Genomic DNA, 22,380 nt, shown 5'->3' with positions numbered 1-22,380 from the left:
TCTTTTGACCTCTGGAACACCAGAGGTCACAATACATTGTGTCCTCACGCAGACCCTTCTCTGGTGGTCTCGAACCTCGAGATCTCCAGGATCCTCGCCCCTCCTGTGGTCGCCGAGATCGATCTTCTGCAAAAGAAACAAAACACCTTTTCCTGCATCTCCCTAACTTATCCTATCTGGGACTCTTTAATCAAAAGCCTGATCCTAATTATCTTCTTAACTTATTGACTTGTATTTATGTATACTCTTCAACGTTACTCATCCCTTTAGAACTCTTTAAGCCCTGCTTTCACGTCCAGTTGCTCGCTCTATTTTTCCCTTATCTGATCATCAACATCCTGTGCACAAATTGTCGCTGCTGCAAGTTCCTCTACTCTAAAAGAAAACAACCACTTTAATCAATTAAGTTTAAGCATATAAGCAATTACTCCTGTATACATTTCATCATAGCTAAATGCTGCCTTGAAACAACTCCTATGTGTTAACACTAACTTCATTTTAAAACCTCACATTTCCTATGTTATCACCTGTTTTTGGTATAGCCTTTTTATTTCATTTGCTCCCTTTAATGTAACAATACCTTCTAATTCTAATTTATCAGACTTAACCAAAATATATGCTTTCCTTCCTCTTTGGTCCTTCTTTTAAGTTCAGTTAAAAGCTAAATGAATTTGAGGCCTGTTGCCTGGAATCAATACTGTCATGTGTGTTTCTTAACTCTGTGTCTGTAAGCGTGTGCAATCCTTCATGAACTCATATTATCCTCACAGTAGATTGGCTAATCATAGCGCTAGCCAAAGGCTCGTGACCCTCCAGAGACAAATTTGAGCCACAACTCCTTTAAAAGCACAAAATGATCCTAATTATCTTCTTAACTTATTGACTTGTATTTATGTATACTCTTCAACGTTACTCATCCCTTTAGAACTCTTTAAGCCCTGCTTTCACGTCCAGTTGCTCGCTCTATTTTTCCCTTATCTGATCATCAACATCCTGTGCACAAATTGTCGCTGCTGCAAGTTCCTCTACTCTAAAAGAAAACAACCACTTTAATCAATTAAGTTTAAGCATATAAGCAATTACTCCTGTATACATTTCATCATAGCTAAATGCTGCCTTGAAACAACTCCTATGTGTTAACACTAACTTCATTTTAAAACCTCACATTTCCTATGTTATCACCTGTTTTTGGTATAGCCTTTTTATTTCATTTGCTCCCTTTAATGTAACAATACCTTCTAATTCTAATTTATCAGACTTAACCAAAATATATGCTTTCCTTCCTCTTTGGTCCTTCTTTTAAGTTCAGTTAAAAGCTAAATGAATTTGAGGCCTGTTGCCTGGAATCAATACTGTCATGTGTGTTTCTTAACTCTGTGTCTGTAAGCGTGTGCAATCCTTCATGAACTCATATTATCCTCACAGTAGATTGGCTAATCATAGCGCTAGCCAAAGGCTCGTGACCCTCCAGAGACAAATTTGAGCCACAACTCCTTTAAAAGCACAAAATGCAATATGTATAAAAATCATTTCTACGTAGAAGCTCCCCCTTTATCCTAAAGATAAACCTATGTAATATCTGTATGTGTACGCCTACATTATAACCACTTCTTCTAAAAATCAAAAAAGAAATCAAACCTGTTCTACCCCTTCAACCCTCACTAATTTTCCCTCTAAGATTTATTCACAGCTTTGAAAAACCAGCATTGTATCTTCTAAACAGGATTCAGTTCTGTCATGGTCCTGGGCCATGTTGGCCCAGTATTCTTGGTTCCTTGTATTTTCGTTCCTTATTTAGGCCAGGTTTTCTGAGGTGTCCTGTTGTGGTGTTCCCTAAGTGTTTTTTCCCTTTGTGACTCTTACCCCCTTGTGCCCCTCTGTGTATTTATGAGCTCTCGTCTCTCTTTGTGTTTATTCCATGTTTCCCCCAGCCTGTTATGTCTGTGTTCTCCCCGTGCTCTGGGTGTATTTAAGTTGTGTCTTCTGTTATGGTAGTTGCTGGTTTGTCTGTGTTGTTTCCCCTCGGTCTCCCTGCGTCTCGTTTCTGGTTTGTGTTATTAGCTTACCCAGTTTAGGTTTCCGGTTTCTTGTTTTTCCACCAGTGCTGTTTTGTGCCCACTGTTGTAAATAAATATTCACCTGCACCAGAGCTGCTGCCTTTTGGGTCCTTTTCTACAACTCCACACGGCTTGCCCCGCAAACCGTGACAAGTTCACTTTTAATCCTTTAACCTTAACTTAAAAATAACAGTTTCAGTTTTACCATACCCAAATGATCAAAAACCCCAAAAGGTCCTGAAATGATCCTAAATTATTAAACAATTAAATTATTAAACCCTAAACCCCCCTTTATCTTGATACATTTCATGTGTCAAGATACTATACAAAACTTAAAAATGCTCAGTTTTCCCCACTCATGATCCAATCTATGTCATAAAAATAAACTTAAAACAGAACAGTTATCAGTCATGTGTTTCTTCAATTAATGGTAACTGAGTTACATCAAAAAATATTTCCCCTTTAGCATTTGGCATTCTCCCAACAATATACTATAATCCCATAATCTAACCCCAGTCACCAAAACAAAACAGAAATTTTCTCTGGTAAAGGCAAATTGTTTGTCCACATTTATTCATCCTCACTCACATTCAGTCACACATTCACTCACATGCAGTCACACCATGTATTTGCTGATAGTGGAGCTTCCCGCACGATCAGATACTCCACCCTCAGCAAAATGAGCTCAGTCATTTTTATTTTCCATAGGAAAATATTTCTTTATGCTTTTGGACTGGATTGACTCGCATAAAATCCTTTTTACAGGGACTTACGACCTTGATCAGTCCCCACAGGTAGCTCTCCTCAGCCAATTGTAATCTGGAAAGCCCCCTTATATTTGCTCTCCCCGAGAATTTTCAGCGCTGTTGCAGGCCTGCTTAAAACAAAAATGGAAAAAATAGAGCTGATTGTTAGCTCATAAAAACAAAACAAAATCACCTGACAGGTTTTCTTTAAGTGCACTGTTACAAAATAATGGGCCCAATTTTTTAGACATGTCCATGTTTCCTAAAACTCCCTCTATTAAAAACAAAAATAACAACAACAACCTAACTGACAGAATCAACCCCTCACCACAACAACCTCAACAACCTTAAACACCCAAGTCTTGCCACCACATAATTTGCACACAAAAATCACCCCCTTATGCTCTTAAATTCAGCATAAGACCCCTTACAACATCATATAATCACTAAACTATAAATTCCCTACCCCAATCTGCACTTCTCGTCTCTGCTATGCTTCCTTTTCCTGAAAGTCACAGTCACACACACACTCAGGAAGTTCCTTCGTCACCACACACTCCAGCTAATTTGCATACTGAGTCATCTCTCAATGAGTTGCTGTAACAACAGAAACATTTAAACATTACCACCTTATTAAATTATTTTATTTCTTTCTGCAGTGATCACTAGTTTTGATCACTTAGTACGAGAGAGCACTCCTAAGTCACTCTTTTTAAAACTACTTTAATCACTTTTATTTTCATAACTCCCTTTGTCATATAGCTGCTTTGAGTTATTCCTCAGCTTCAAACTCAAATGTATTTCATTAACCATTCACACCATTGTATCATTCATACAAAATAGCAAGCTGTTCTTCATTGCATATGTTTGTGTTCTTAGCCAGGTTTAATCTGTATCTATGCATCAATCTCGATGAGCTTGTCTTGTCTTTATAAGTGTAATGCATTTTCTGTTTGTGTGTGTGAATTTGCATATGGTGCTTTTGCAGTGTGTCAGACTCCTTCATAATTTTGCCTTTAAACAGTCAATTTTCTCCTCCCCAAATTTACTAACCCAAATTCTGATTTCCTACCTTAAATAGCAGCATTCCTTGTCCTCAGCCAGAAGGTAGGGCTCCACTTGCCACTTTCCACCTCCACCCTAGCCCAGCGGCCTTACCCGTCAGGACCCGTCTTCTTACTGAAGCCGAGAGTAATCGTGACTGTGCCTGCCTTAGGTTGTCCCAGGGTTTCGAGGTGGGATCTTACCCGTCATGGGCTATCCAGCCTTCCATACTCGCCTGATACGGGGCCCAAGTGGGCAGGGGAGGGAACACACTGGCTCTGGGAATTAAAGGAATGTAAGCTGCTTCCTTCATTGCATCTTATATTAAACTATCTTACTTCTGACTCCTTCCTAGAATAATTTCACCTATGGCACTTTGTGTATGTGTGTTTTCTATTCATTAATGTAATTGTCAGTTATTTTCTCTCTTCATTTTACTTTATTTATCTGTTTGTTTGTAACGTTCTACTTTAGTTCTACTAAACCTTGATGTAAAAACAATACTCCCTTATTTCACGCACACACTCTGCATTTTGCCTACGCACACACTTCTCTCTCAGACTTCCTCTGTTCACACATCACCTTGCACTCACTCTACTATCAACTTTCATAGTGTCATTATTATTTAGTATTTTGTACACCTCACACAGAATCATTCAAATCGAGTACTCACAGCATTCACATCACAACCTTCAACTTTCACTTTCGATCCTGCAAGACGCAGAGATGGACATCTCCTTCACCTAACATAAAACTAAATTACCATATCAACATACAATTACTGAAATTCAAACTCAAATACACCGTTTGTTTTAATAAAGTCAAAGAGTAAACAGGTGTACCAAGTGTATGTACTTATGTGTTTTAAACTGAAAGAAAAAGAAACTCAAACTCTTATAACATCACTCATGCCTCTCTCAAATTAAAAACACTTTCAAACTTTAAAACATCCTACTTCACATCACCCAAGAAATACCTCTCACACCTTTATTCATCATTCAAAACCTTCTAGTCACCGCATTCACACAAGAAATTGAAAAAATAAACCCACCAGCAACTAATGCTGGAGAAAAGTTACTACTGAAAGTGATGTGTTAGTATTAAATATACACAGTGCACTCAATATATTTATCTATCTACATCCAAACTCAGTCAATTACTATACATCCACTACGGCAACTCAAAACTTTATTTATAGTCCTCTAATAAACATAAATGGCATTTGAAACACACACTCAACACTGTTTGCAGCAGTATTTGTAAAACCAACTGTGGCTTAAACAGTTCACTGCTTACTAATTTGCATTATTAAGCATGTTCTGATTTTATCTGTTTTGATTGTTTGTTTGTTTGTTTGTTAATTAGTTAGTTAGTTTATTTGCTTGTTTTAATCAATTTTAAATCATGCTTTTTATTTGTTCTTGTTTCTAATGTCTCTGTAAAGCACTTTCAATCACCTTATTGTTCAATTGTGCTATACAAATAAACTTGCCTTGCCTTGCCTTGCCTTGCATTTTCACACTCACACACACCGTCTAAAAATAGCAGCAGGCAGTCAGTGCATTACTGACTCGACACACAGAGATCTCTCACACCAAATTTTCTTATTCTATATTACAACGACGTCTTATATTTACAACCACTGTCAGATCTGTCAGCTTTAGCGCCTACACAATTTCGACAAATTTTAAATAACCGCCCAGCGGATAAACTCCCTGAGTTTTTTGCGACCAATTAACCAGTATCAAGACTTTAACTGTTTCTGGCCTCATTTCTAAAATCCCTAACTCAATTTAAAAGCGTCAACCAACCCAAACTTTGAAGTTTTAGGTTAAAGTTACACGCCCGAAGACCAACTTCTTCTGACCAAAAAAGCGCAGATACCGTTCCAAACGGTAAGGAGACTCTATCTCCTAGTTATTCTGGAGTGCCCCAAGCTCCACAGTGACCAACTGACTATCCCTCTTCGAGGACAATGCCTAAGCGTCCTTGGCATTGGCAAGCGTTACCTCTGAGCACTGCGCTTCCTAGAACCCCCTCGGTTCCGTTCTAAAATAATTTATAATACTTTGGAACAACAGTAAAACACCCAACAAAGTGTAAGACTGAAGCAGGTCCAACCTTATAACCAAAAAATAACCAAATTCCCTAACATACTAAAATCATTTCCAGCAGTCCAACTGCTTCCCGCGGTCTAACCGCATTAAATCCTTTCCAGCAGTCCAACTGCTTTAAATCCTCAGTACTGTCATGACATTCTCATCAAAATCAAAACAGACATCCACCAGTAACTTCAGTGAGTAGAGTTAAATTTTATCATATCCAATTTGGCACACTTTGGAAATAATTCAACAGGTAGTGCCTTACCTTTTGGATAAGCCGGCTTATGCCCACTCACTTCGACCACTGGAATTCATGTCTGCCCGTCAGACCACCTAAGACCCCGGATTTCTCCGTCTAAACCTCCAACTCTCCCTCCTCAATAACCGGACGAAGCCCCCAAATGTTAAGATTCAATATTGAGGAAGGGTACAAGAGGTGATCGAAGAATAACCACACCGATCCGGCCGGGTGAAGTCAAACGATGATTTTAATGAACACACGTGTGGGAAGACAACTCTGTACGCAGACAGGAAGTAGTCTTCGACTTAATCAAAGCATGAACAGATATTTTATAGCATCAGGGTTTGTTTACTGACGCCCCTTCATGCGTCACCGGTACATTTTATACATAGATCAGATCAACATCATCATGACTTTTCACCTAGAAAATCATCTTCTATTTTCATGGCTTGGTACTTTCCGTTCTTATCTTAAAATGAATTGTTCCTCTTTCTTGCCGAGACAACAAGGACGGTTCCTCTAAATAAATTTAACTCTATGTGTGTGTGTCACGACCTCACATGCTCTTTGTGTCACCTCTTCACCTACTGTCTGTGTCTCGTCCTCAAATGCTCTTTCTCAATTCACCTGTTGCACTTCTGACCTTTTACCAGACCAGAGGCTCACTGAGACTATGTGTATGTCTTCTACTAAATAAATGTTTTAATCAAGAACCTCTACTTAAACCTTAATATAAAATGACCTGATATAAGTGTTTTGTAAGCATGTATTGCGATTCCTTCTATGGCTCCAAGTCACTTGCACAATAGATTGTCCGAACATCGCGCCGAACAAAGCTTCCGACCCCCAATTAATTGACCGAGCTCCAACTCTTTAATAAGCACAGATATGCATTGTGTATAAAATAGTCATAACTGCTTAAGGCCTTCTTAAAGCTATCTGTTACATTGTTAAAGCCTCGTCTTAGCCTGCGGCTCAAAATAACTATCTGCTTTCACTTCTGCATACAACTTCCTGTCAGCCTGCAACTCAGTCTTTCTGAAAGAGACACTGTTTAACCCCTGAATGCAATATAAACTCCAGATTTTATTATTAATGCAATGGTAATAATGACAATTATTTAACAATAGCAGTAAAATAATTTCCCTTCTCGACACTAACTAGCAACAAAGGATAGCCCTAACCCAAGACACGTTGAGGAGGTAATTTAGCCATTTAAATCAGCTGTGTTGGATCAAGGACACATCTAAAACCTGCAGGACACCGGCCCTCGAGGCCTGGAGTTGGACACCTCTGATTTATGCTCTCATTCACACCTGTGGGCAGTTTAGAGTCAGAGTTAACCCAACCCCACTCGCTCCATGTTCAAAGACCTGCAGTTAATAATTAGAACTAAAAGAAAGCGGTTGTAACAGTACAGAGGCGACCTTTGTGTGACAAAACCATGAAAGCAGATCTCATATAAGTGGTTCACAGAAATGTTATTAACCTCAGCTGAAGCTGACTGAGTCTGATATCTGTGCATCATGTTTCATTTTCAGGAACCTGCTCCAATGACAGAGGACCTGTTAGCAGAGCAGTCAGAGGTACTGACCAAACTGGGCACATCAGCTGAAGGTACCCACCTGCGTGCTCGGATGCAGAGTGCCTGTCTGCTATCTGACATGGAGTCCTTCAAAGTGAGTCGGACACACTCTGGGTCAGCTGTCTCCTAAGTTTCTTAGTGCTTCCTGTCTAACATCCACACTTAGACGGACACATCGGAGAGCAGCTTGGGGTTAGTATCTTGGCTATGGGGCGATTGTGGCTCAAGAGTTGGGAGTTCGCCTTGTAATCGGAAGGTTGCCGGTTCGAGCCCCGGCTCGGACAGTCTCGGTCGTTGTGTCCTTGGGCAAGACACTTCACCCGTTGCCTACTGGTGGTGGTCAGAGGGCCCGGTGGCGCCAGTGTCCGGCAGCCTCGCCTCTGTCAGTGCGCCCCAGGGTGGCTGTGGTTACAATGTAGCTGCCATCACCAGTGTGTGAATGTGTGTGTGAATGGGTGGATGACTGGTTGTGTAAACCTAGGGACTAGTAAAGCACTATACAAATACAGGCCATTTACCAAGGATACTTGGCCTGCAGACTGGAGGAACCAGGGAGTGAACCACGACCTTCTGATCAGTAGATGACCTGCTAATGAGCTACAGCCACCCGTTAGCCTTTAGCATTAGCCACATGTTGTGGAAGTTTTCCATTAAATAAAGCCTGCAGACGAGCGGTAGCTAACATTCTTTAATCAAAACAAAGAACAGAAAACCAAGCTTGGTGGAGAGCCTGCATGATCGCGGGGCAGACGGTCAGCAGAGTCTCCCTGAGCCTAGCGTGGCTCTCAGTTAAAAAACCTTCTTCAGGAACAAAAGGCAGTGCACCGCTGTTTCACACCTTAAGGTCCACACTCCCTTGCTGCCTCCCAGAGTCCTCGAAGAGACAAAAGATTCTTCCTGTGGAGTTCTGCTTCCCCCCAACTTCCTTACCAGACTCCCACCATCTGTGTAACTGCATGAGTGTGAGACATGCTAAAATCCAGTGGCACCAAGGCATTATACAATAACATAATATGAATAATACATAAATAAAAGAAATTCTTATACACACATTAGCGTCAGTGTGCCCTCGAGTTGCTACATGTCTGCTAGTTTTACTGTTCAGGATGTTTTGTGTGTGTGTGTGAACTGCCTGCAGTGAACATAACTGTGCAGTCACACACACACACAGTAGTCACAGAGAGTACCGCTGTGGTAGGGTGACCATAAAGAGGACACTGGGCCCAGTCATGAAGAACTTTAATAATACTGTTAGCTTAAAGAAAACGACGTCTTCTCTGTGCAGTTAATGAATGGGATATTAATGAATTAATAAAAAATGTCATGTAGGCTTTTACAAGTAAACTAGTGTGAAATAAGAGGACTGTTGATCAGCCTACGCTGTGGAAAGCTGTGACTCTGTCACTGACACGTGTGGCATGATGGATGCAGTCATGCTGGGAGAAGCTACGTGAGTGCAGAAACCTCTGATCACCAGACGATCACGTGGTCGTCAGTTTTCAAACAGCTCATTGCAGTTTTATAAATCATCTTCAGAGGTTATTTGAACCTTGTCTTTGCAGAGACCTGCAGACCTGAGGCAGTAATGCAGTGATAATGACCAGCACACAGTGTAAGTCATGCTGCAGCTGCCCTGAATCTACAGTGTTGGTTATTCCCACCATGTCTCTATGTTTCTGATCCAGTGTGGACGAGCTCTTTATTCAGTCTGAACTGGTTTTAATACTAAAATACAATTGATTTGTTATTCATAGATTTTCAGATTTACTCTTACACAAAAAAGTAAAACATTTTTGTTGCCAGATCACACGTATTTACTTCCAGTCCTGAACAGAAGGAAATCGTTTTGATGCCTAAATGACATTTTATGTTCAGTGACAGCCTGGTGTGCTTGGGTCCATGAATGCAGTGGTGTCGTGAGTGGGCCCTGCTCGAGTCGTCAGTGCCAGTATGAGGTGTCAGTGAATATATTTACACATTACTTCATTTAAAGTACGAGTTTGTGTCTCTGTCCACAGGCAGCCAACCCCGGCTGTGTCCTGGAGGATTTTGTGCGCTGGTATTCACCTCGGGATTACGTAGAAGAGGAAGTGGTCGATGAGAAGGGCAACACGATGGTGACGGGGACACTCAGTCCCAGGATGAAGATCCCAGGCAACATGTGGGTGGAGGCTTGGGAGACTGCCAGGGTCACACCTGCACGACGCCAAAAAAGACTTTTTGATGACACCAAGGAGGCCGAGAAGGTCTGAAGCAGGTCGTTCGTTTTGCCGCATGCGTGTTTTTAAGCCAAACGTGTTTACTAAGTGGATCACAAAGTGTTTTCATGAATGTTTCTGCTGATTTTCAGGATCAGCTTCTGCCATGGGACCGTTTTGGCTCATGTATGTTGGAGAAGTCAGTTTAACACAGATCTGTGCTCACAGACATGTTGAAGCATTTTCACATGTTGATGAAAAAGGATCTGATGCTGTCACACACGATGTTTAACTGACACACAGCAGCTTTCTGTGGTGTGATGGTGTTAAATGAAGAACAACTTTAAACCAGCTTCTATTAATGATCCGGTCGGCTTTATGGGAAAGGGACAAACAGTAACTGGGGTTGTTTCCTCACCCAAAGAGGGTCCTGGATTTGGACCCGGGCAGGTCCCTGCCAAGCGTTTGCATGTTCTTCCTGCACATATGAAAGCAGAGCTCGGCGCTCCAGTTTGCACCATCACTGAAAATGTTGCCTGTCTTTTAAAGACATTGTTTATCCAAAAAGAGAAAGTTAAAAATAATGCTCACTGATAGTCTTATGACAGATTTAAAGATCTGGGTATAACTGGTCCCTCTGTGAATAACCATCATAGAGAAAGGTCACCGTTTATCTGGAGTCTTCTTCAGAGGCAGCCTGTTGGCTGTGCAAAAATATTCTGTTGATCTGAAAGAGCAAAAGGAAAACAGAAGCCAGGCAAACTAAACTTTTTGGGGGTTTGTCTTTAGGTTCTGCACTACATGGCGATGCAGAAACCTGCAGACCTGGCCCGTCACCTCCTTCCCTGTATACTTCATGCAACTATTCTGAAGTTGAAGGAAGAAGGTAAGTCCTCACCGTTTGGTTGAAAAACACGTTTATATGAAATAAAATCAGGGAAAATAACTCTAAGCCCACAGCAGGTAAATTACAGTAAGACCGAAATACAAAAAACTAAAGATATTAAAATAAGTACTAAGAAAATGAAATGCAACCCGAGATGTTAATGGAGAAAAAAACCAGAAGCTGCATGAATAAAAAAGTAGAAATCTTGGACGCTGCCAGCATAATGCACAGGCTTTTGACGGGGCTCGCACACAAACACAAAGCATAGGATGAAGCATCACCAAATATGTTTCCAAACCAAAGAAGATAAGATGAAGCATACCTGCGCAGCGGTGGGTGATGAGGAGAGGCCGCAGCGTGTCTGTCTTAAAGTGCAAGTTTGTGACAGTTTAAAGCTTAACAAGCTAAGACGCCAAATATCCAGAGCACAAAGACAAGTCAGAGGGCTTTTTCAGACACACACTTCTAAACCGTCGTGCTCAACAGTGTCTCTGCTAAAACTGCGTCTGTGTTCTGCCCCTGTAAAGTTGCCTATCGAGTGCTTAATGATAAGGTGCATGCTAGCTGCTTTCCTCTGCAGGTGGATGAAGCCACTGATAGTGACAAAGGAATGACTTCTCTGCAGACAGGCTCCTGCCAGAAACGTGAGGACTGTGTGGGGATGTGCAGACGGGGGCGCGACGGCTGGGAAACGAGGAGGGCTGCAAGTGGATGCACTGTATGATACACGCTGGCGTCTAGACAGCTCAGTCCTGAGCTGAGTGATGTAATGACTGATTGCATCGACACAGTCATTACATCAAAATACAACCCCTTTTTTTCGGCACTGAAACGAAACAGGCTCCGCCCACACAGCCGTTCTGTATCACAGCTGTGATGCAAAAAGATTTGGGCACCACTGGTATAGAGTGACTGAAACCCAGAACCTGGAAGTGTCCAGTGATGTGAGGGTAAAGGACGTCTCACTGTGTACTTTGGTGCACAGATGAGTTTGTGGTCGGTTCAGTGAATGCAGCCCATGAGCTGCAGAAAAAGCCCAAATCCTGAGCCCCCCAAGATTTGGGCTCAAGATGTGTTCTGCACTGCAGGCCCTTGGACTCCATCAGGGTTTGGGCCAGTTTTGAGCTCTTATAAGTATCAGAGATGGACACGTGATGTTTTCAGGGCTGCGTAGGCATGATGGGTAGAACATGACCCTGGAGTTAAAATGCAGGTAAATGTGATTTAGTTTGTTTACTCTAACTAGCTACCCAACCCTCACTGTGAAAGGAGCCTGGAAAGTTTCCCCAACATGAATTTCTTTCAGTCAAGTTTTCTCCAGTAATGATCAGAAATCAGATAAAACCCACTCTTTATTTTATTCTACACACAATAAATTGATAATTATTCCAGGATACAGAAAAGTCTAGATTTCGTCTTCAGACTGTCACATCTGGAGCAGGGCATAATTTGATTTGGTTTCTAGAAGAAGCTAAAGATCTTTCAGTCGTGTTGCTGTTGTTCCCTGACACCTGCAGTGCAACCATTAATTTAGCTAATGAGAATTCACGTATAATTATAACAGGTCTTAGTTTCTGGATCGTCTCTAAGTTGACGGTATACTGCTAAGACCAGTTCTGAGTCTAGAGACAGCCAATGAGAGACACTAGTAAGGACATCACTGAGGAGAGTTTTCTAGTACTTTGGAGAAACCTCAATCAGCTAACGTCCTGCTGTGATACTCAGACCTTTTCTCTAATTAAACCAGAAAGCTAGTTTTCATTTATTCTGTAATATCCCAGAATGTTTCAGCAGGTCAGAAATGCTTTGGTGCATATCCAGGTTGTATGCAAATTAATTCTGATTAAGTCTGGACTACAAAATACAAAACATAGCAACAATAATGTCCTCGTTTCACTTCTTTAAAAAATGTATTTTGATCTTATGACACTTACTAAAAGCTTTACTTCCAGAGGTTGACAGAGACGCTCCGTGCTGATAACACGTGAATGTGTGAAGGTTTGTATCATATCTATCTAATAGACTCCAGTTTGTGCATGTAAATGGAGAGTCCTCTTCACACACTGAGGTTATTATGGAGTTCCACAGGGTTCAGTGCTAGGACCAATTCTGTTTACATTATACATGCTTCCCTTAGGCAGCATCATTAGAAGACATAGCATACATTTACACTGCTATGCAGATGACACCCAGCTCTATCTATCCATGAAGCCAGATAACACACACCAATGAGTTAAACTGCAGGAATGTCTTAAAGACACAAAGACCTGGATGGCCGCTAACTTTCTGCTTCTTAATTCAGATCAAACTGAGGTTATTGTACTCGGTTATTGCAGATGGCCCCGCCCCTCCCTGAGCCTGGCTCTGCTGAAGGCTTCTTCCTGTTTAAAGGGAGTTTTTCCTTGTGCCAAAGCACATGTGGGTATATTCCTGGACAAAAGGCTTAGTTCTATTTGCAGATGTGTTCTGTGATCCTCTGAAATAGCTGGATTAATTAACTCCAATAATAATCCATCAAGACTTTGTGGATATGTTTTAATCTCTGTAAAGATTATTATAAAATGTTGTGAAGGTTTTGTTTATTTCAAAAGGATCTGTATTAGTAAGATAATAGTTTGCAGGTTTACTCGATTTTAGGCTTTTTCTCATGTTAACAGTAATTGAGGTTACAAACGTGGCAGGTCTTTCTTTTAATCACAGCTTTCTGTCACTCTGGAAACACTGTCATTTCTTCTCTTTCAGAGTCTGCTGAAGATATTCCATCAGTGCAAAAAACCATTCAGCAAGCTACAGTTCAAGCGAGCAAGCTCCTGCAGTCCCCCAACCAGGACTACAAGAAGTTAGAGGTCAGTGAAAACTCGACCGGACTTTCCACAAATGATTCAGTTTAAAAGAAAGTATCATTAGATTCACCCAAAAAAGTTTTGTTTTTAAATAAATTATTGATTGATTGTTAACTGTGTTTTTGTTGTAGTTGAGTATGTGCTGTACATGAGGTGTACGTAGACTGGACAGTGTGCACCATGGCTGAGAACTTGGCTGATAATTATTATGGCCATTGATGGTTGAACCATGAAAACAGGGGTGTGGTGCAGTGGGATTGTAGTGGGAGCTGGAGTAACAAACTCCAGTGCTTCCTCAGTGATGGCTAACTATTTTCTAAACCTAGGTAATTCCTTCGGCTGTTCCCACCTGGGCTCAAAGCTTTTATACTCTGCTGATATCGGATGTGTTTATCAGTGATCGAAAACAGAGACTGAGATTGTTATTATTGAGTTTGATCACACGTTAGGTGCATTAAACACCTGCTTTAATACTGTCCTAAAGTCTGAGAACAATCATCACTTCTTCACATATAAAAATGTTCTTCTCACTAGCACTCAGTATCCATACAGCCCCTTTTCTTTGAATAACACTGTACAGCTGCACAGCTAAACCCCACCATGTTAGTTTTGCTTGATTGGACAGTCTTGTTGTGTAAAAGCATTCTTGGCTTTCTCAAAGTACATTTAAGTATGCCATGTATCCACTGTGACTCCAAACACGCCTTTTACACCCCGAGACTCAGCCTATAACGTTGCCACGTAGTCTTGGGGTCTCATGCTGTCAGGATTGAGCAGACAGTTGTTCTTGTCCTGTGTGCAGGATTTCATTAACCAGCTGCTGAGCATGGAGACAGTCATCACTCAAGCTCGCTCGCTCAAGGCCAAGTTCTCCGTTCCTGAGGACGACAGCGGAGAGGCTGCTGATGAACTGAAGAAGTGAGTCGCAGAGTTTGAGCTGCGCTCACTGACAGCTTTGTTTGTGCTGTTGGTAACATGTAACAGTCTTCACCGTCACTATAGATAGTTAGTCAGTAACAGGTTGTCACGATGAATCTGTTAACGTTTCACAAAGACGGCGTCTGAAGGATCACAGTCAGTTCACACGTTTCTTTCTCGCTCATGTTGGTGGTCTTATTTTATAGTTTTGGTGTCTTCAGGTTTTACATGTTCTTATTTAAGTGTTTTGTTTTGTGGGAATATTGTAACATTTCCCACATTGTGTGTTGTCTCTAGGTTTGTGAGCTCCCTGCTGGAGGAACCAGAGGTGGTAGTGACAGGAGCAGGCCAGGGCCTGGCTGGCAGTATAATCCACGGACTCTTCATCAGTGCTCAGAGGGTAACTCTCACTCTGCCTCCGTGTCCTTCCCACGTCTTGCTGTCAGTTTCATGTATACAGTCATGTATTTGTCATCTATAGAGACATCTTTAGAGGTACACACACACACCAGTCAACCACTTATTCAATATCAGCATCAAGAATAGGTCGGTGTCCCGGTCCTAGAACAAGACATGAAGTCAGCGCTGTTTTATTTATATATGCTTCATGTAGATGAAACTGGAAGGACGTGGTCAGCACTGATGTAAAGACGCAGTGTTTTCTGTCAGTGTCAGGAGAGTCTGCTCTATTGTAACGTTGTTTCTTCCTGAAACACACAATTGCTGCTGCTGTGCTGTGAAGCACGTTCAGAGCTATAAGAACCAGTCTGTTTAACTATCAATGAAAAATGAAGAATTATCAGTTTGACTGTGTGACAATTCTGCAGGAACAAAGTTGTGCAGCTCTCTCCACAGTGGAGCAGATCTCCTTCCTGTCTTTGACGCTTCTTTTTCTCTTTCTGCAGTAACAACTATTAATGTGCATTTGTATATGTTTACAGTGTTAGCAGAAACAAAGCTTTGGTGGCCGTGACTCCAGAGATGGAGCCGAGTATCTAATCGAATCATCGGTTTGTTCTTTAAGCCTTAAAAGTGTCCATGTGCTCCACACTGGATCCCAGATTGACTCTGATGCATCAACTGGAACATGAATCCAAAATCCTGCTCCTCACATTCAAGGTCTTAAATAATCAATAATAATTTCAACTGTATATTTGATGATTGTCAGCACAAAGAGGGAGAGAGAGGAACAGAGAGGGAGAGAGGGAGATGCAGAATGAGGACAGAGATGAACAAGAGCAGGTGAGACTCACATGTTAGTCAAATGGTTGTTTACCAAGAGTATCACCGTATCACAGGTCCTCATGTATCTCGTACCTAGTGTTTCTTTTTAGGTTTGTTATTTTTCAAATTATATATTTATTAAGTTCTGCAGCTTGTTTGCACAACAAGGCTGAATAATTATAAACTTTTCTCAATCTAAATAGTGGACTTTGGTAGAATTAAAAAAACAAGTGTAGTGCAGGTCTATGATGATTTTTAGTGCTGCTATCATCTAGTTCTGATTCTGGTTCTGTCTTTGTTAAATCCTATATAGTCCTGATTTTGAACTGTTGTAGTCCTGTTTTAATTCCGGATCAGTTCTGGGTCTGGTTGAATCGGGGTTTAGTCCTCGTGTCTTGATACAGCCTGACTTTGTTCTGCCTCGCTGCTTAATTAAAAAACTAGTTTAAGGTGTCCTGCACATGTGATATATATTTTCCCCTATATGAAGTCATTCTTTTTTGAACAAAACTCAAAACTCAGCCAATTAATCTTTCAGTCATTTCTAACCCCCCCCCCCCCCCCCCCCCCAAAAAAAAAAAATACATCCCACATGCATAGGGCTAAGCCCCGGGTGTTTCAAATGTCTGGCTCCGCCTCTGGTAGAGAGAGTATATGGGCTCAAATTGTGGTCATAAATATTTTTTACTTGTAAATCAGGATTTGTGTGTTAGGTGAGCACTCGGCTGTCGGGGAAACTTGTTTGTTTAGCTAACCTGTGCAGGTGAATGAATTTACCCTGACTAAAGAAATCAAGAGAAACGCACCGGGCTGCTCAGTGACTAACCACGGTTACTGTGCTTTTATTATGAGTATTATACTGTAAGAGCAACAGGCTGGACTCTGCACATATTTAATAATCAGTTCTGCGCAGAAGCAAACAGCTGCATGTTTTCTGTCGCTTTCCACATGTGGAACGACATTAACGCCAACTTTTAAAAACCTGGCACTTCAGTAACCCCTCATTAGTCAATAGCTACGGATTAAATAGCAAAGCCCGATACTTATGTACTGAAACCAACTACTTCCGCTTGGCAGCTTAAGTTAAAATGTTACATTTTCCCCTGATTATTATTTTTTTTTTTTTTTACTGAGTTTGTTACAAATATTCAGGTTAAACTGTCCAAATTATTTTTAATGAATTATGTTCACAAAGTCACATGTGCAGTACTCTGTACAGCTTGCATCCTTTAGGACAAATAATTTGAAACATTAATATTTCTTGTTCAATACTGAGCTGATAACACCTCTGTATGTTGTGACCAGGATGCAGCAGCAGACTGAACCTCGACTGAAACCTGCTCCATCATCTCATCTTTGCAGATGTCCATTTATAAAGCATCACCAACTCAAAGGTAAACATGATATTAGAAAATGTGTTAGTAAGGCCTTTAAAACAAATAAAAAATAAACAGCTGTCGGCAGAACTGTAGGACTGAACAACTTCAGATCCCGAGTGTGTGAGGACGGAGAAGGATCAGCTCTATTTCAGATTTGAGATAAACTTTATATTTCAGTTTGTGATGATTCAGGAGCTGTCCTCAGATTCAGATCTCAGCACCACCCAGTGACAGCAGACAGATCATCTTATATCTTCACTCTTTGTAGTAACTCCAAAATTAACTGAAGAAAACAGTACAAAGGTTAAAGTAAGTAAGTAAACTTTTCACAGATAAAGATCACAAAGTGCTTTACAACACAGAAAATGGGAATATAAAAACAATATAACAGTAAATAAAACAATGTAAAACAATAAAACTATAAAAACAGCATAAGAAGAAATTCATCCATGCTTTTCTAAATAAAAATGTCTTCAGCTGTTTCTTAAAAGAATCAATGGAGTCCGTGCAGCGAAGAGACAGTGGGAGAGAATCCCACAACCGTGGTGCCGCCGTCTGAAAGGCCCGATCACCACGAGTTTTAAAATGAGTGCGTGGTACCACCAGCAGTCTCTGATCTAATGACCTTAAAGCCCAGGGAGGCCAAGACTGGAGTGATATGCGATCTTCTCTTGGTGCCTGTTAAGAGACGTGCTGCAGCGTTCTGCACAGTCTGAAGACGATTTGTTAAACAAGTAAAAAGGCCGTTACAATAGTCTAAACGAGAAGAAATAAAAGCATGAATAATCATCTCAAGTTCAAGCTTTGATATCATTAGTCTGAGTTTAGAAATATTCCGTAAATGATAAAAACAGTTTCAGACCAGCTGCTTAGACTGCTGCTCGAGCGACATGTCAAATATGACACCGAGGTTTCTAAGGCTTGATTTTACAGAAGGGTCTAAGAAGCTGATATGCTGTCTGATTTCTGGGACCATGTGGTCTGGAGCAATAATTAGAGTTTCTGTTTTATCAGAGTTTAGTTGGAGAAAATTGTCATATAACCATTTGTTGATTTCTGTCAGGCAATTACTTAAATTAGACAATTTATAAAACTCAGACATTTTGAAGGAACAGTATAGTTGGATGTCGTCAGCATAGAGATGATAGGAGATATATTTATAGCGCTTAATAATTTGGCCTAGGGGAGATACATAAAGTAAAAAGAGAATTGGACCCAGGACAGATCCCTGAGGTACCCCACACGGCAAAACTGTTGATTCTGACGTGACATGATTCATGCAAACAGTAAAAGATCTCTCAGACAGATATGATATAAACCATTTTAAAACAACACCAGTAATCCCAAACAAGTTCTCGAGTCTGTTTATCATGATGCTGTGATCTACAGTGTCAAAAGCAGAGCTGAGATCCAGCAGGACCAGCACGGTGTGCTCTCCAGAGTCTGCTGCCATCAACATATCACTGGATACTCTAAGTAAGGCCGTTTCAGTGGAATGCAATTTATGAAAACCAGACTGGAAAGTGTCCATAACAGCATTTTTATCCAGGAAATAGTTAAGTTGTTCTAGTACTACTTTTTCTAAAATTTTTCGATATAAAAGGCAATTTTAACTTGTAATTCTATGTTATAACAACAACTTCAGTCATCTATCGTCAAACTGATATAGAACAATATGTTGAAATAACAAACATCTAGAATTACATTTTACAGTGCACAAAGACATAAACACAAAGCGTTTATGGATCACGGATCAGGATCAGTGAGATGTGGCTTTCTCACCCGACAGCACGGACACGGTTGTGGCTGAAAGCCGACAGCTCGCTGATTCTGATCCGTCGGCCGGTCCGCGTTTTGTGTTTACGCCCTTTTTGCACTGATTCTGAAGCTGCAGCTTTTATCTCTGTCCAAACAATATTGACTGAACTGTGGTGTAATCTATATGGATGTACATGCATGCGTCACTAGGCGGCAGTACTTACCCACAAACAGGAAATGGGTTGGCACGTGAACAGCCACGAGAAAAACTGCATTAAAGATTGTTGTTGCTCCACGTTATCACTTGAGCAGGAGTTTTATTCAAGAGCCCAACACAACATGAAGCAGCAGCAAAAGAAGATCCAAACTACGCTTCACATAAACATCGTCATGGATTCACTCTGACTTTTGCTGTTTCGCTTCGAGCACGATAAAAATCACACTTCATGCACAGCTCTCTCGCTCTCTCTCTCTCTGTGATGGATGCATGCAACCACACAACTGAGATGCTTGGTAATATTCATTTGGTCTTTTGTCTTATGTTTACGTTATGCTCTAAAGCTTCTGTGATCATAAGTTAACTAATTTGATATTTTGAGTTTACCTGTAATGCATGACAGCACTAAGCTATAGCCCAAATGGTGGCATAGACTTTGCTTTGCATTGCTTGTTATTTTATATAGGTATGTTATATTGATTATATTTCTGCTCTTTCGGAGTTACCTGACCTCCGCTCCAGTCCTTCCTGGTTTGGCTGAAAGAGGAGGCTGAGGGTGGAGCTGGTTTAAATGCAGAAGCCAATAAAGTGGACTGGACCATCTATTGTGATCATGCAGGGGGAATGGGGTTCTTCTTGAATGATGGTTAGCTGTTATCTCTTTAGTTTTCACCTTTGGTGTATATAATGGTTTATTCATTTGCTATATAACTGGAGCTGTTTCTCATTTGGGCAGGGCAGTTTGTTGAGTTATGTTTTTGTTAAGTGACTTTTGAGTAGCATTCTGTTAAGTTAACCTCTTTTATGGGCCCACTTGGTTCCTAAAAACTTTATTGTTTGTTATTTTGAATTTTTGTAATCATGTTGTCCTTTTTGGGCGTATAATAAAACCCATTTTTTTGAAGATTACATTTGTGCCTGTGTTCCTGGCTGCTTGGATCATAACACTCTCTCTCTCTGTATCCCGTCTAAAAATCTGTTTTCTGCATTATTCGCTTGCTTGTTACGCACAAGTCTACCACTGTTTACAGCCTGTCGGACGCTGTTTGTTTCCTTTCACTTACTTCCAAAAAGAAAGCCTAATTTCTGCTGTTAAATACTGAACATATTTAAACTTTTTAAAAATTAGAAACTTTTGCTGTGTCTCTAATCCAACCTCTGTAACCTTGTTTCACTTCAGCAGCATCAGGTAATGTTCAGATGTTGATTCATGGTTTTCTTTCGTTTTTGATGTACTGCAGAATATTTTTATAAAATCCAGGGCAGGAAAATCACCTTCATGTTTCTCTGTTTTATCCTCAGCTACTTTGACACAAAGGCCTCTGCTGTGACGCTCACACCTTTGATAAAGTCTGGCAAGTGTCAGCTTTCTTTTTATAGATATAAAAATATGGATATGTAGTGATGCATGATCAGAATCCAATCGTGGAATCGATTCTAGAAATCAGTGACGATACCGAGCCCTAACAGTTACACAATCATATCAAAAGTTTCCACTTTCTCTTTTGTATCAGACACACTGAGAAAATATTTGGGATAAATAACCATGAAAAGAATGTATATATTCAGTTTAGAGGTTTACACATCACATCATTATAATCACAGAGCCTGTTTCACTAGAATCGTCCACTTGATGGCGCAGTAGAGCAAATGAATCATCACAATGCTTCAAACCATAAATCGACCAGTTGGATAGAAGCTTCAGTTCATCACGAAGCTTCATCTCACTAACACTACTCACCAAGTCCCGTTCAGTTATGTTCTTATTATAGTTGTAATAAGAGTCTGAACACATATTTTACCCATTTTACCTGAATTAACACAAAAACAGTGAAGCAGCAAGTTTAACCTTTCACATGTTTTTAAACACAAATGAAACACTATATCATGAATTGCATCATTGTTGATGTTTTTTAATTAGTTTTTTAACCATTATGATCTATTTATTGATTATTTATCACCTGTAATCTATTTCTTATGACTGTTTTTACTAGCAGGCTTTATTTATTGACAGCTATGTTTACCAGGGTTACATAGAGCTGCTCAAAGCTCATTCCTGTCTGGAGAGCTCATAGTGCAGGAGGCCAGCTCGTCCACTAGAGGGCGCTGTTACACAGGCACACACTCACATTCAAACATTTAACAGTAACGTGTGAACAACAGAGACTTTAAACGAGAACCTGAATATGAAAACAAACACTGTGACCACAAACACTGATGACACACTGTGGATGTGACGTCACAGTGGGCAGTTACACACTCTTTAACACACACCTCTCTGATTTCACCTGAACTCACACTTTAATAAATTCACCTGCTGATCTTTATTCACACACGGACCGGGCCGCACCTCCACAGAAGAAAATACAGTCAGATGATCCTGACTTCTCAGCAAAGGTTCACATCATTCATAAACTCATTAAGACAGTGCACCATTTAAAAAATATTTCGGGGGACGTTCCTCCTCCCTCTCTGAACAAGATAGTTTAATAGTTTAATTATTTTACACTGTTACTGATGTGATGTTCTATAAAGTGGTTTTAATAAAATAAAAAAAGAGGCAAAATTTAGTTTGTTTCTTTATTCAACTTTTGAACAGTGGGACTCAGTCAGTACATATTCAGTTAATGCAAATTATTTACACGGCAGTGCACTACAAGCATACATCTAGACTCCACAGTAGCAGGTGGGGGTTTTCTTTTTTGAGGACGGCTCCTTTTACCTGTCACTACAGATGGTCTGTTTATGTTTTGATCAAGAGCCTTTTTTTGGGCAGCTGAAGAGGAGAAGTCTATCTTATGGCCAACCTCTGGCTGTATCTTGGTCATATTACCCAGCAAAACCCAGTATGCAGGTTCATCTGTAACAGTCCTTGTGCCACAGATCAACACTGTTGCTTCTACATTAAACAGAAGAGCAGTGACATGGCTGCAGGTCTCTGCGACTCCGGCCATACAGGTGCAGTGGGCGACTTCAACCTTCCCTGTGATGCTCACAGTGACCCATGGCTGCAATGCTGGTTCATTCAGTCTTAGAGTGCAGCACCTGAAACACACACAGACAAAGTTCATTTAAAGACAAGAACTATGAGCCAAGGCCGACACAAATGTGTTTAATCTACTTTATCATAAATGTAACAAAGTGTCTAGAAAGTTAGCACATACATGTCATTTTTCATTTCT

General features: G+C 40.6%; 1 protein-coding gene across 1 annotated transcript in view; it reads left to right on the top strand.

Moving 5' to 3' along the window:
- LOC308392241 (rab3 GTPase-activating protein catalytic subunit-like) overlaps positions 1 to 20,272 on the top strand; it is a gene marked incomplete at its 5' end in the record, with an annotated part of 39,031 nt that extends 18,759 nt beyond the window's left edge. Inside the window, 10 exons of the mRNA XM_080875207.1 lie at positions 3,904 to 3,994; positions 7,732 to 7,869; positions 9,794 to 10,021; positions 10,763 to 10,859; positions 13,602 to 13,705; positions 14,505 to 14,620; positions 14,918 to 15,020; positions 15,789 to 15,862; positions 17,150 to 17,238; positions 18,613 to 20,272. Coding sequence (XP_080731333.1) covers positions 3,904 to 3,994; positions 7,732 to 7,869; positions 9,794 to 10,021; positions 10,763 to 10,859; positions 13,602 to 13,705; positions 14,505 to 14,620; positions 14,918 to 15,020; positions 15,789 to 15,862; positions 17,150 to 17,238; positions 18,613 to 18,731 — 1,159 coding nt within the window. The 3' untranslated portion in view covers positions 18,732 to 20,272. The remainder of the gene's footprint in view (positions 1 to 3,903; positions 3,995 to 7,731; positions 7,870 to 9,793; positions 10,022 to 10,762; positions 10,860 to 13,601; positions 13,706 to 14,504; positions 14,621 to 14,917; positions 15,021 to 15,788; positions 15,863 to 17,149; positions 17,239 to 18,612) is intronic.
- Between the last annotated feature and the right edge of the window lie 2,108 nt (positions 20,273 to 22,380).

Source organism: Rhamphochromis sp. 'chilingali', assembly GCF_963969265.1.
Source record: "Rhamphochromis sp. 'chilingali' genome assembly, chromosome: 2".
NCBI classification, from domain to species: Eukaryota; Metazoa; Chordata; class Actinopteri; order Cichliformes; family Cichlidae; genus Rhamphochromis; species Rhamphochromis sp. 'chilingali'.
Note: the sequence above shows the minus strand (reverse complement) of the source record. Positions and strands in the feature narration are given on the sequence as shown.